A 14,822-nucleotide genomic window follows, 5' to 3' on the forward strand; every position below is an offset into this window, starting at 1 on the left:
AGACCACAGGAAGACAGGGATTTTTAATCTCACTTTCAAGATGCTGGCAACTGCCAGCTATCTTCAATAAAGGGTGTAATTCAAAATCCAGTGATCATTAAGAATATTGTTACTTGAAAGCACTTAATTCTGGAAAGAAAGAAATCTCTTGGCAATGCAGGACTGTTGTAAATACTGTGTAATATACATAAGGGGTTGGCAGGTTTTGGAAGGGATATATGACATGTAGCTTTTTTGATCCCCACCCTTACTATTTATAAACACACATTTCCAAGATAGGACAGCACATTTCACAGCGGCTAAGTGTACATGCACATAGACTACGCTAATTCTTTGCTCTACCTCTTCAACTTTTATTTCAGATTGTTTTGTGGTGTATAACTGTACATGTGTTAATAATGAAAATGTTGCTGTTAATGATGTTTCTAAGAACTGTGACCTTTGTTAATAAAGTACAAACTTCAGAGTTCTGTATGCCAGAAGCACGTGTAGAAAATTGTAGACTGTCTGTCTCGTATTGCCTGTGCTTATGAAATCCAAGTATTTCCAGTTGATTTGCAAACACTGCATTTTTGACTTCAGGGTTTTTTTTGATGAGGTGAGGGCAAACAAATGAACTACAGAGGAGGTAAGTTAAGGTAAGATTTCTTTCTGTAAAAATGCTTATGGTAACAAATGAAAGCCCAAACAGGCCTTACAGGGACTCACAGATCAAGACTTTTTTAAAAAGAAAAAAATCATTAAAATATTTAATTTTATTAACAGAATATTTACATATTGAGACCTTAATCATAGTGAATGCTCCAAGTTTAAAAAGCATTAGGCAGTAACCACACACAAGATGAAAACAGTGTAAACTATACAATACTTTATGTACAATTTTTACAAAGTAACACTTTTTTAAATAATATAACTGGACACAAAAATATACACTTTAGAGAAATTCACATCAATAATTGTATAAAGCTCTCTTCTAGGGTCCTGAAAATTTAGGACAAACATTAGCTCTGTAAATAAAGTGTTACTGTGACAGTCCTGAAAGGCCACTATATATATTTATCTACATATAGATATCACATTGACATTTTCAAGGCTACCAGCTTTACTATATAATTTTTAGATTATGTATTCAAGTGTTGAGGTCCTTATGATTATGCAAACATCAAAAGAATAGTGGTATAAGAAGCAGAACATAGATATATAGGCTCTCTGACCATCCCAATTTCAATTCTAAGTGGCTGATATTTTCTTACTTCAAAAACAGTAGTGAATAATGTTTTAAATAAAATTATGGCAAACAGGCTTGGAACATGATTCTGGTTTTCTACAATTTTCACAAGTTTTGCTGTTTAAAATGCAAATAATTCTTTACCATTTCTTTATTCTAGTGCATCTGCATTAAGGCTTTGAATTATTTGACCCAAGATTTTACAATATTACAATCTGACTCAGGCTTTTACAATGTTAAAGCGAACAGGTCCACAATCATACTACCTACTGTGTCACTGAGTCAGCACGGTAAAAGCTCAACACCTTAAGGAAATGGTAGCAGAGACGTGCTAACAGCGGAGTTACATATATAGCTTTTAATTAAAGATGTATAATAAAACAGTTTAGTGGCAAGAGATTGGTGCTAATAAACAAAAGGTTTCTTTTAGAAAGAAATTGTAACATCTTTGGAAAACTGTCCAGTTCTTTCTTTAGTTCCCACGGAGTTCATGCAGGTATTTCTTAAGACAATCTTAAAGGTACATTGTAGATGGAAATGGAATGTACATCCAGAACTATAGGTGAAGCTAAGACCTTGGTGCCGATAGAAAAGTCTTCCTGATTTCAGTCATCACACGTTTGTGTCCTGGAGTAAAGGTTCTTTGGCCTCTCCTGGCGCTTGTGTGCTGTGAGGATGGCTGTGACCACCACAGTGTTTTCTCCAACTGCTGGACCTTAAACTTAAATTAGTATGTTCCGGAATAAACAAGGCAACGAGCAGAGCCAGCAGTACCGAACAGGCTCCAAAGAGGAAGGGGGGACCGGGGATGATGGAATTCTGAGGAAGAAACAATAGTTAGGGTTCTTGTACAGATACTCCCCTTTTCCCCAAGATTTCTTTAGCAACTCTTTCCTTAGGTTTTTTGTTTGTTTGTTTAAGACAGTGTTTCTCTGGCTGTCCTGGTGGCCTCCAACTCAGAGATCCTCCTGTGATATTAAAGATGTGTGCAACCACCAGCTGGTGCTCAGACTTTTCTCTAAAATTAGTGACTTCATTAAAGCAACAGTTATAAAATGCTTCTGGAGAGTCATGCACACAAAGCTGGCAGAGGGAACTTGGACAACTGTGCATTACTTTGGCCCAGAACCTGCAAACGCGTTTCGTGCACCTCCATCAATCTAGTCCCAAGAGGAAGACAGGAACCTTGGGGTCAAGCAAAGCTACACATATTAACACCTTTTTGTTTCAAAAATACAATATTGCTAACCACAAAAAATATGTAGACAAATTTTTATTTTAACTCCAAATCACGTTCAGTTTGACATAAAACCCTGCAGTGTCAATTTTTGTTGTATATGACCCACAGTTTTTTGTTTTTTAATTTTGGAAATAGGCTTGGCTGCAGGAAACTCTTGCTAAATCAAGGTAACCGAAGAGCTGTTTGTATTGGCTCAATGGTTCATGTGGCTTGGCGTTGGTAATTTCAGTTATAAAGCGGGAAATAAAGCAAGCACAGCAACAAACATGCATAGCCGACTGCGTCTAGAGATGGGTGACAACACAGAGTCAGAAGAAAGCAGTAGTATGAGTGGAGAAATGGCTACCATGCCATCACACACAATGACAAAGTAGGATTTTATATGGTTTTCATTCTTAGAGGAAAAAGTATGCACAGACAATTTTGCAAATAAGTACTCAAGAGACGTCTTAAAGATTCTTTTTGTTTTAACAACGTCTGGCTGAACCTAGGGTCTGTTCATGCTAGGCAAGCACTCTATAAGCAGGGCTATACCGCCAATCCATTTGGGGTTTCATTTGACCTCAAAGTAAATTAAGAACTCTAGAATGGGCATCATGGCTCATGTGTAATCTCAATCAGTATTCAGAAGGCTGAGGCAGAAGGATCAGCACGGGCCACAAAATGTGTTCCAGCCAGGCTGGAATTATAGTGAGGCTATGTCAAAAAACCAGAAACAGTTTTATATTAAAGCTTGCTTTTTTTTTGTTTTTTGCTTTTATGGGGGGTGGGGGAGTGGAGTTTCGAGACAGGGTTTCTCCGTGTTGTAGTCCTGGCTGTCCTGGAACTAGCTCTTGTAGACCAGGCTATCCTCGAACTCAGAGAGATCCGCCTGCCTTTGCCTCCCGAGTACTGGACTGGGATTAAAGGCATGAGTTGCTACCGTCCAGCTTAAAGCTTGTTTTCAAAACCATCCTTTAGTCCAGCCAAATAAATAGAACATTTTAACATGCAAGTTAAGAATTACCTGTTCAAAGTGGTGCTGAGGGCTTGTGTTCGTCCCCAGGTCTGAACCTGTGATTGGCAGTTCTTTAAGTTCCACATGGAATATGTAGAAAATGAATCCATAAAGGGCTGGTCCCAGACCATTGCACAATCCTCGGATTCCTGTTATCATTCCTTGAACAACACCTACATGTTTAAAGAAATCATTTAGCACATTATCCTACAAATGTGAAATCAATCTAAATTGAGATTGTTAACAGATACTAGTTGCTCTAACAGTATTAAAACCTACCGAGAAGCCATAAGTAGTCACTGCCCTGTGTAAGTGCAAGCCCAGACCTAACAGGGTGAACTCTAGGCAGCAAAAGCACTAAGTTTTTGGCTTTAAATCATCCATGAACTCAATTAAGCACATTAAAAACCACCCCACACAGTTTCCTACTCAGTCAAATATATACTATTGAGTTTCATTTCAATTTCTTTAGTTTCATCTTGCCTTTCCTTCCTAAGTGACCATTTTACTAAGTAACCACTGTCACTGGTCTACCCTCTGTTAGGACCCTTTCTGTTAGCATGTCAACAATGTTCCTACCACAGAACCTTTTTATGTTTACTGATGTCTTGATAACTGAAGCTACAGAGGTTTTTTTTTAAATTTATTTATTAAAGATTTCTGCCTCCTCCCCGCCACCGCCTCCCATCCCCCCCTCCCCCAATCAAGTCTCCCTCATCAGCCAGAAGAGCAGTGAGGGTTCCCTGGTTCCTTCCAGGTCTAGTAAGGTGAGCATCCAAACTGCCTAGGCTCCCACAAAGCCAGTACGTGCACTAGGATCAAAACCCAGAAAGCTACAGAGTTTTAAAGGGTTACAACAAACCCTAATGATGTCCTGTATATGTGTTGCTTTTATTGGTTGGTGAATAAAGCTATTTGGGTCAATAGCTTAGTAGAGTAAAATCAAGCAGGAAATCTGAACAGAGACAGTGGAAAGCACATGGAGTTGAGGAGATACCATGTACCTACCTACTGCCTCATGGCAATGCATAGATGAATAGAAATGGATTAAATTTAAGATATATGAGCTAGCTATACACCTAAGCCATTGGCCAGACTTTGTAGTTAATATAGTTTCCGTGTGATTATTTGGGTCTGAGTGGCCAAGAAACAAAAGTGCAGTTTCAGTTTACAGCCTAAGGTTCCCATCACAATAGCAAAATGGCAGTGAAACTTCATTAGTAAATCAGGACATGAACATGCACCATCCCTCACAGGCTCATGTATTGAATTTCAGTCCCTATTGGCACTGAATTGGTACTCCCCTATTTGGGGAGGCCCTCGAACCGGAACGCTGGGGTGAATTTTTGGAAATGTATTTTGTCCCTGTCTTCTTCCTATCTACTCTTTGTGGGTAGCTTCTATGCCCCTGCTGACATATTTTTCCCTCTGGGCCCACAAACAATGAGACTAAGCAACCACAGACTGAACTCTTTAAAAACTCTATAACTAGAGCTGGAGAGATGGCTCTGACTGCTATTCCAGGGTTTAATTCCCAGCACCCACATGTAGTCTATAACTCGAGCTCCAGGGTATCCAACTACATCACAGAGACATACATGTAGGCAAAACACCAATGCATATTAAAAATAGATCATGCTGGGTGGTGGTGATGCAACTTGGGAGGTAGAGGCAGGTAGAGTTTGAGGCCAGCCTGGTCTACAAGAGCTAGTTCCAGGACAGTCTCCAAAGCGAAGGAACTCTGTCTCGAAAAAACCAAAATAAACGGATCATGAAGAAACAAAACTCTATAGTCAATATAAACCCTTCAAGCTGTTTCTGTTGGGTATTTTGTCATAATGACACAAACGCCACTCAGTCAGTACTGGAAAGACAAGGGACAATAGCCACTGGAAATTAGGACCTCAGAATCTGCTTTACCACAGGCAGCAAAGTTAGAAGAGTGCCTAGCAACTCACCCTGTTGATCAGCATCAGCAGTTCGTGAAACAAGGGCACTAACAGCTGGAAAGGTAATGCTAGACATGGCTGCGACTGCCCCAGCAGCCCACATCATCCTGTAATCAAAGTGGCAAAACAAAAATTAATACTGCTTCCATTTTACCTGTCAAATCAAACCAAGTCATCCTGACTATGCAATGGCTGTGGTACAAAAAAGAGAAGTGTGCTTTCTCTGTTCCTCTTAATTGGCTCTGGGCAAGTCATAGCATTGTGTGCTCTGGAAACAGTAACTACTTGTTCACAAAGATGATGTGGTATTTTGTTGTAAAATTGGAACATTCTGTGGGAAGCTGAGAGGCTATTTGAAGATTATACATAAAATTAATAAGAAACATCAAGTGTATTTAAATGTTGAAGCCAGCAATCATCCAAAGTTCCCATGGATTTGTGTTTCGGTTTAAAGATCACTGACTGGATATAATCTCTAAAGTATAAAGAGGAGTAAGCTGGAAGTTCCTCGCTTCTTGTTTGAAAGAAATACTTCACATTTGTGGGTCCTCTGCAAAGGCTGGACTGGAAAATACGTCACCCACTAAACACATTTTAGTGTTTACTAATAATACCCAAGCCAAAAGTGGTAGGCAGCCCAACCCGACCAACATCAGCCTGCAAGAAAAGCTGAGTCTGGGCCGGGCGGTGGTGGCGCACGCCTTTAATCCCAGCACTCGGGAGGCAGAGACAGGTGGATCTCTGTGAGTTCGAGACCAGCCTGGTCTACAAGAGCTAGTTCCAGGACAGACTCCAAAACCACAGAGAAACCCTGTCTCAAAAAAAAAAAAAAAAGAAAAAGAAAAGCTGAGTCTGGTGGGGAAGCCAGAATGGAATGAAGTGGAGTGTGCTCACTCTCAACCTGCCAGAGGGGAACACTACAACGCTTTCCCCATAACTGGAAGGACAAAAGAGATAGAAGGCTGTCTTTGTTGCCACAGAATTCTATGCTGCTTCCTAGTTTGTTTTTTTAAAAAACTGATTAAATGAGCCCTTACAGATTCAATACTTTAATAATCTCATGTAAAAAAACCTGCCACTATTTAGCCAGTCTAGAATATATAAACTTATGTGAGAAACTGTACTTATGCATGCTCTGAAGCACAAGAAACAGGCTGAAGTCAATGGCTTTGCTGGGAAGGAAGAAAAGGGTGGAGCTGGCAAAGTTGTGCACACCTGTAGTTCTCGCCCTTATGAGGCTTAGGCAGCTTTAGCTTAAAAAGAAAGAAGGAAAAAAAAAAAGGAAACATGTCTCAAAAACCAAAAGCACACAAAAACATCTTTTGATGGGGTGTGGCTATGGGTAGGCTTCCCATGCCCTACACCATGCCATGCACGTGTGGACAGTACTAACTGCACTGTGGGCTAAATTCACACACACCACAAACGAGTGTCTATGCGGTTAGTGAAGCACAATTAATAAAAACTCAAGAGGGAGAAATTGGGGTTCAACCTGAAGATCCGAAAAGCAAAGCAGCCAGTCACTGGTTCTTACCTCGACCTCAGTCCGAAATGGTGATCCTGTCTCCAAGGAGTCTCAGAATGAGACTGACTGAGAGCTGTCTGCTCCCATCTTAGAATCCTCTCTAGGGCTGGGATTAAAGGCATGCATCACTGGGATTAAAGTCACACACTGCCCGGTTACTAGGGGAAATAGTGTGGCTACTGGGATTAAAGGTGTGTTTCATTGCTGGCTGGTCTATAAGGCTGGCTAGTGTGGCTGTTTTACTTTTCTGATCTTCAGGCAAGCTTTCCTTATTAAGATACAAGTGAAATGCCACTATAGGTTGGAAGAGGATTGAGAGGCAGGTAGTAAAGGCCTACGGTGCTCAAAATACATTATGCAAATAAAAGAACTTTTCAAAGAATATAAAAAAATTGAGAAAATGAACATTACAATATTTATACCTACCAAGGTTCTGAACCAAATCCATACCATGCCAGCTGCAATATTTGAAATCCCAGACCCAATAAGATGGTGTTTTTATTTCCAATTGACCTCATGAGTAAACTCAAGACTATAGTCTAGAAGAAAAACACACATGATCACCACAAAGTTTGGTTTGTTTTTGCAGTTCTTTCACTCTGATGAAATATCGCTTACACCAGTGTGGCTGTTTTCAGCAGTAACTGCCCCAGCTAGTTCAGAGCTCAGTGCTACAGATTAACACATTCTGAATTAGAGCTACAATACTTGAGTCCAGCTTTCTAACCCCTTAGTATACTTGCAATGAGGACCAATGCTGACAAAGAACTCTAGGCTCCTGATGGAGATGCTCAATTCGTGACAGCATGAATGAAGCCTCAAGGCCAAGTGGTCTGAATGAGAATGGCCCCATCCGATCATCTGTTTTCAATACTTGGTCCCCAGTTGGTGGAACTGTTTGTGAAGTATTAGGTATGACCTTGTTGGAGAGGGTAATGTCACTGGGGGTGGGCTTTGGGATTTCAAAAGTCTACAACCACACTCTGCCTCCTGCATGTAGACCAGATGTAAGCTCTTTCTACTGCTCCACCATCATGCCTGCCTACTGGCTGCCGTATTCCATATCATGATAATCAACTCTAACCCTCTGGAACTGTGAACACCAGATTAAACTCTTTCTTCTATAAATTGGCTTGGTCATGGTGTGTTATCACAAAAATACAAAGGTAACTAAGACAGATTGCAATCCAATAGCCCAATGATGACCCACAATTTCATCTAAAACCTGCTGTTGAAACCATGAAGATTCTATGAAATGTATAAAAGTTTAGTAAGTATGATTTGGGAAAGTTTTAAGAGCACAGACTGGAAAAACAGGATGGACTATGATCTTTGAGACCCTGGATAAGTCTACTTTTGTTTTCTCTTGCCAAGTGGAGCTAATAGCAATAATTTCAGAATTCAACACTGAAGTGCTGAGAGCAGTCCCTGGCACATAGGAAACATTTAATAAATGGTTTAGTGAGTAGATGGACATTCCTCTATTTCAAATCTAATTGAAATTCAGCATGGATTGGGGCATCAAAAACAATTTTGATATTCTAACAAAAGTTGAATACACTACACAAAATAGTAAGTCTGTAGAAGTGGTACCAATAACCACTCATTACTTCCTCACACAAATAATTACGAAGTGTAAGTTGGAATTACTTAACATTTTCTGAGGTGTGGTAACAAATGTCAGTATGTCTAGGTGTGGTGACTTGGGTTGTAATCTGATCCTGAGTCAGGAAGAAAACTGAACTATGTTTGAGGGCAGTCTAGTCTGGAGTTGTTCTAGGCTGGCCAAGAGTTAAAATGAGTCCTTGCCTCAGAAAGGTTCCTAGAAGAACTTTTAGATAATAACTCACTACCACCATACCAAGTTCTTGGAGGATCTGAGGACTTAGCTTTCTTTAAGACTGGTAAAAGTGAAGAGCATCCAGGATCGAGGCCCTGGGTCTGCCCACCCTATGGGATTAGACTCTTTGCTAGCCAATCCACAAAATTTCCTGAGCAGCAGTCTGCCAGAAGTTCAACTCACTAAAAAAACATCTGGGTAAAGCTAGTATTTTTCAACCTAAGAACTGTATGAAAACTTCAAATTTTATTTTCTCTAGTAAGATTTTGTTATGTTATTCCCTTTTAAAGCAATACATAATGCACTTCCCTGTTGTTTATGTGTGGACATGGTGGACGCATTACAGTCAACTTACACATTCAAAGAACCAGAAGCAAGAATTTCTGCTCTACTTATATACAATGTATGAGAGACAGAATTTAGTTAATCAGAAGAAAACTTTTGCGTATACTCAAGACTATGTTAGGTCTTTGGCAGTTCATATGTCCAGGAATAATAGTCTTGGCTCAATTCAAGTTGAATTATAAAAGGATTTCTGGTCATAAGATAAATGCCAGCATTCCTCAGAAACTTGTGAAAATGTTCCATCTTCCAGAAGGATTCATTTCCCTTGCCTCTGGCGAGGAACCTATGGTTCAATATCACTGACATGTGCCTGTGGCTGCATATCAAATCTCATGCTGCCCTCAAGGCTCCGGCAGTCCAGCCCTTCCCTCCCCACCCCCAACTTCTTACCCTCCTTACAACCACTACTTTCTATTCCCTCTCTGGCTATCTCTTGCTATTCCCACTTCCTTAGCCTTGGTCATGTCCACTCTGTTTCTTTTTCTCTGCTCTGGACTCTTCCAGATGCCTTTGGCTGCTCTTTCTTATCTACAATAAAAACTGTCCCCCTATTTCAGTACTTTACTGCGCCCCCTTTGCATACACTGTGGCATCCAATTCTTGTGAAGAACGCAAAGTTTAAAGAATTGGAAAAGTGTTCTGAAGACTATCCCCAAACACAGCATTTCCATCTCAAAAGTCCTGCTTCCTCTTAAGGCTCTAGATCAGTGGTTCTCAATCTTCCGAGTGTTGTGACCTTATGTTGTGGTTATGGTTACCCTAACTATAAAATTATTCTCCTTGCTACTTTGTAACTGTACTTTTGCTCCTGTTTAGATCGTAATGTAAATATCTGCTATGAAGGATATCTGATATGTGACCCCCCAATGGGTCACAACCCACATGCTGAGAACCACTGCTCTACAGAGGCTCACAGGGCAGAGCATGAACTCTCATCATGCACCCCAGAGGGAAAGCACTGCTAAAAACCATTCACCTTGATGAAGTTCCTGCAGCCTCATCAGGTAGGAACACGGGAGGTTGGCAGCACACACAGTTGGCAGGGGGCTGAAGGGCCAGCTGTGTGCAGAGGCATGCACTCTCTGGAATGTGAGGCTAAGGAAGCTGCTTATAAAGTCCTTCACTATATGCAGGCAACTAGTCATTGTTGATTACAGAATTCATGTTTCTCAATTTAGAAGCCAGGAGAGACCAATAAATCCTAATCCAGGAAAGGGTACAAAAAGAGACCCCCCTCAGCAACAAAACATCTTGCGCATTGCGGGCCTATTTATAGCCTTGCAAGTGGGAACAAAAGGTGAATGTGCTTTCTTAAAGCCGTGAGGAGTCATTCAAGTCAGAAACAAAATCCAGAAACACAGGTCTCCTCCCTGGGGTCACATCCTGTGTACAACTACCAAGGCTGACTGGCTGCTATGAGAATCTCTCACACAAGACTAAAAGACCCTCCACACCAGCAATCACTGTTTACCTGTGAGCTTACTGAGGGCTTCCTGGAGCCCCTGGGATATACTTGCTAGCCTCCTTCCCTACCCACACCAGACCTCTACTTTCTTACTCAAACACAAGTACTCTCACCCTTGGGGCACTATTCCCATCATTCAACCACTTAAAATTCTCTTCCTGCATTTATAGTCTGCATATCGTTGGCCAAATGCCACCTTGTACATCAAGCGCTCCCCAAATTCCCGTTACTAATAAAATAAAACCTTTCCAAGTTTCTCTACCACTTCTTCCCTTTCTTTGAAGTTTTTAATCACAACTAATGTTTCATGTATCATCCCCTAGAATGTAAACTAAACAGCAGGGATCGACTCCACTGTTCTAGCCTGTTGTACTATAGACATCCAGTGATTATTTGTTGATGAGTGACTTCACAGTTATTCATCACATAGTCACTAATGTGTATCCACCCAAAAAACCTCATCAATTACTACCTACACTAACATATTTTTGAACCTATAGTTCAGAGACCAGCACTTGGGAGGCAGAAGCAGAAGGATCTCTGTGAGTTAGAGGCCAGCCTGGTCTACATAGTGACCCCCAGAAGAGTCAGGATGACATAGAAAGACCCCCATCTCCAAAATAAAAAGGTTCATTCCCCAATATGCCATCACTGCATGAGGATGGGCTCCCCCTATGCAATCACTCCAACAGGAACTCACCTGTGCAATAATGGACAGAATGCCAAGGACTGCTATAAAGGCTGCAACACTTTCTGGGGAAAATTTCATTATCTAGAAGGTTTCCAAACAAGTAAAATGAATGAAAAAGGAGCATAGCAAACATGTTAGTGTTACTATTTGTTCATTAATATTAAATAACTAGAAACATGCTTATTGATGACTTTTAATTCAAATTTTAATTTACTTATTATACATAAAGGACAAAGGATTCTTCAGAAAAATGGCTTTTCATATGTAAAATACATTTTTCTCCTTAACAAGTCCCGTTTATTTAGCTATACTTAGCTAGCAAGCACCCAAAATCACTTTACAAATAACTGCAACATGAGGCTGGAGGTTTTACCCCCAGTACCAAAAATGGTACTATGAACAGGAGGTTAAATTCTTGTTGGCCACTACACAGAAAAATCCCATTTCAAAAACTAAAACAAAACAAAAAAGAAAAAAAAAATTCTTGTTGGCTACTTTTTATAAAATTACATTGTATTGGTAGGGTTTTTTTTTGGGGGGGGGGTTGTTTTGTGTTTTTGTTTTGTCAATTTGACATTAACTAGAGTCCTCCAGGAAGAGAAAACCATAATTGAGAAAATGTCTACATCAGACTGGTGCCTATGCAACACTGTCTTGATTAATGCCTGATGGGAGGGTCCAGTACACTATAGGTGGTGCCACCATGGAGCAAGGAGGTCCTGGGAGGTAAGAGAAAGGTAGCTGAACATGAACTTGAGGAATAAGCCAACAAGCAGCATTCCTGCATGGTCTCTGCTTCAGTTCCTGCCCTGATTTCCTTCAATGAGGGACTGTAGCATGGAAGTAGAAGCTAAATAAACACTTTCCTCCCCAAGCTGCTTTTGGCAAGAAGAAAGCAAACTAGGACAAGCATTGGTTTTACAGATGAGTCCAGCTCCCTGAAAATGAAATGCTGTCCTTACAGCACTAAACACGACAAGTCCGCTGCGGTAGGACCTTACCTGTCTGAGGTATAGGAAAAAGCTGGAGTACTGGCCTGCCTCCGGTAGGTAGGAGAGGAACACCGTGATACAGATCAGCAGCACTATGGAATCCTGGCCCACCTTTTTTAAAGACTAGAATAGGAGAAACACCAACGTACACTTAAGTCAAAACCTCACTACTAGTTTTGTCTTTACTTCATCCCCACCAAACTAGTCTAAAAAAAAAAAAAATCCCAAAATGTTCAAAAAATAAATCTTTAGCCATGTATGGTGGCTCATGTTTATAATTGCAGAACTCAGAAGACTAATGCAGAATAATTTTTTTTTTTAAATGACTTATTTTTTTTGGTTTTTCGAGACAGGGTTTCTCTGTAGTTTTGGTGCCCGTCCCGGAACTAGCTCTTGTAGACCAGGCTAGCCTCGAACTCCCAGAGATCCACCTGCCTCTGCCTCCTGAGTGCTGGGATTTAAAGGTGTGTGCCACCACTGCCCGGCCAGAATGATCTTAAATAATGGGCCAACTAGGGCTACACACTGAGAACTTGATTGTAATAAATATATAAATAAACCTTAAGGTGCTTTCTCGAAAAAGCATCAGAAAGAAGGAAGTACTCATAATCCGCCTGAATCAGATATTCATTCTTCTACCAAGGAGAAACTTACTGCAAAGGGGTCAGCCTGTTCCCAGGAAATGGGAGCTCCCCAAGATGCTGGCCGCATCTTCTCAGGCAATGATTCTGGCACAGCCACCAGGATAAAACAGATGTCTAGCAGAGCTATTGCTGTAGCGAGGACCACCACTAAGCTGTCCCCATACACTCGTCCAAGGTAAGCTCCAATTGCAGGACTGGTGACTAAGCTGGCAGCGAACGTTGCTGAAACCTGCAATCAAAAACAGAAAGTGGGGGATCATCTGGAACCCCCTTACAGTACCCATTCACCATCCTCCTTTATAAGCCAGCTGCAGCTGCACACTTCCTGTCCAAGCCTGCAGGAAGATCTTGTCTAAGAAGATGTACTAGCCTCTCAAACATTTTCTTAAACTCTGGAGCCTTTTCTGCATGTATATCCACAGACAAATTCATAGGAAAAACAGACCTGCAAGTCAACAAGAAACTAAAAGCTCATTTAGCTGAGAAGCAAGGAGCCCAGAGCATTGCACATGCCCCTCCTGTCAGTCCTGTTCATCCTCAGCACAGCCTAACATCACCCACTGCTACAAGGAGATCCAATTCCGTTCTGTTCTCTCTCATCAAAATTAAACAGATAATTAAATGTTTATTATGATACACATTCAAGCACCCATCAAGAAACTGTCACCTCGCAACAAACAAAATGTAGTTTATGCCAAACAAAGGAACAGTGCGCAGCAACATGGATGGATGGATGGATGGATGGATGGATGGATGGATGGATGGATGGATCAGGTAAACCTTAAGACATGCTAAGGGGAAGATCCTAGACATAGAGACTGTCTTACACTATGCAATTTGTATGGAATGTCTACCAAAGGCAAAAGCACAGAGACGGAGTGTGCAGACTGCTGTCTGGGCTCAGGGTGGAGTGAGGAAAAATGATAAATGGGTCTGAGAGTGTTCTCTGGGTTGATGGGAATATTCTGAAACCAGACAGCAGTGGTGTCTCATTAGGGAGCCAGTGCAGCAGGAGCAGAGCTCCAGTACTCCTGTGGGGCAAAGGCACTTTCACTGTGCATATCAGATGAGCTCACACTTGCAAAGCAGTGAACAAAGGCCCAATCAGGGTTCCTTTGTATTTTATCCCTGTCAGTTCTACCAGCTTGTGACCATTTCTTTCTGGCAGAATGAGAAAGGACTACAAAGATCACTTTCTCCTTTCTCTAGATTCATATTATTTCTTTTTATTGAATTGATTGTTGTTGTTGTTGTTGTTCTGAGACAAGCCCTAGCTTTAATGAAACTAGTTCTTGTAGACCAGGTTGGCCTCGAACTCACAGAGATCCACTGCCCCTGCCTCCCAAGCACTGAGATTAAAGGCGTACTGGGATTAAAGGCGTGCGCCACCACTGCCCGACTCTAGATCCACATTATCACTATGTCAGTATCATTTGCTGGATCATGCCTTTAAAGGTGGGAAATTCTTCACTTGACCTTACCCCAAACTAAGAAGTAACTAGACTGCAAAATTCTTTTTGTTGCTTTTTCTTTTCAAAGGATCTATCTATCTATCTATCTATCTATCTATCTATCTATCTATCTATCTATCTATCTAGCAAATTTCTATGTAGACTGGTTGGGCTTCAAATTCACAGACACCTCTGCCTCTGCCTCCCAAGTCCTGGGATTAAAGGTGTACATGAACACACCAGGCTTGGAAAACTTTGAATGAAAAGCTCTGGCTAGCCTTGTGCAGTAGTTTTTGTCTATAATGCCAGTACAGAGACAGAAGTCACCCAGTCTGGGCATAGTAAGGACCTATCTAAAAGAGAAAAGGGCTTCAGCTGGGGAAAATCTAGTTTCTTCCATGTAACCCTAAACTCCAAATATATTATGGTGATGGTTAGAAAACTGTATGAGCTTA

The 14,822-nt window shown here is 41.0% G+C and overlaps 1 protein-coding gene across 2 annotated transcripts in view; it reads right to left on the reverse strand.

Annotated features, from left to right (window-relative positions):
• Positions 1–276: 276 nt before the first annotated feature.
• The window catches only part of Mfsd14a (major facilitator superfamily domain containing 14A), a 35,931-nt gene continuing 21,385 nt past the window's right edge, over positions 277–14,822 (reverse strand). The window contains exons 6-12 of one of the 2 annotated variants that reach the window (XM_057793237.1): positions 12,927–13,145; positions 12,282–12,395; positions 11,290–11,361; positions 7,366–7,478; positions 5,424–5,521; positions 3,475–3,638; positions 277–2,047 (exon numbers count right to left, since the gene is read on the reverse strand). In XM_057793237.1, coding sequence (XP_057649220.1) covers positions 1,841–2,047; positions 3,475–3,638; positions 5,424–5,521; positions 7,366–7,478; positions 11,290–11,361; positions 12,282–12,395; positions 12,927–13,145 — 987 coding nt within the window. In that variant the 3' untranslated portion in view covers positions 277–1,840. The remainder of the gene's footprint in view (positions 2,048–3,474; positions 3,639–5,423; positions 5,522–7,365; positions 7,479–11,289; positions 11,362–12,281; positions 12,396–12,926; positions 13,146–14,822) is intronic. The other variant, XM_057793238.1, reaches the window with a different exon arrangement.

The sequence above is a fragment of the Chionomys nivalis genome, chromosome 18 (assembly GCF_950005125.1).
Source record: "Chionomys nivalis chromosome 18, mChiNiv1.1, whole genome shotgun sequence".
In the NCBI taxonomy this organism is placed as follows: domain Eukaryota; kingdom Metazoa; phylum Chordata; class Mammalia; order Rodentia; family Cricetidae; genus Chionomys; species Chionomys nivalis.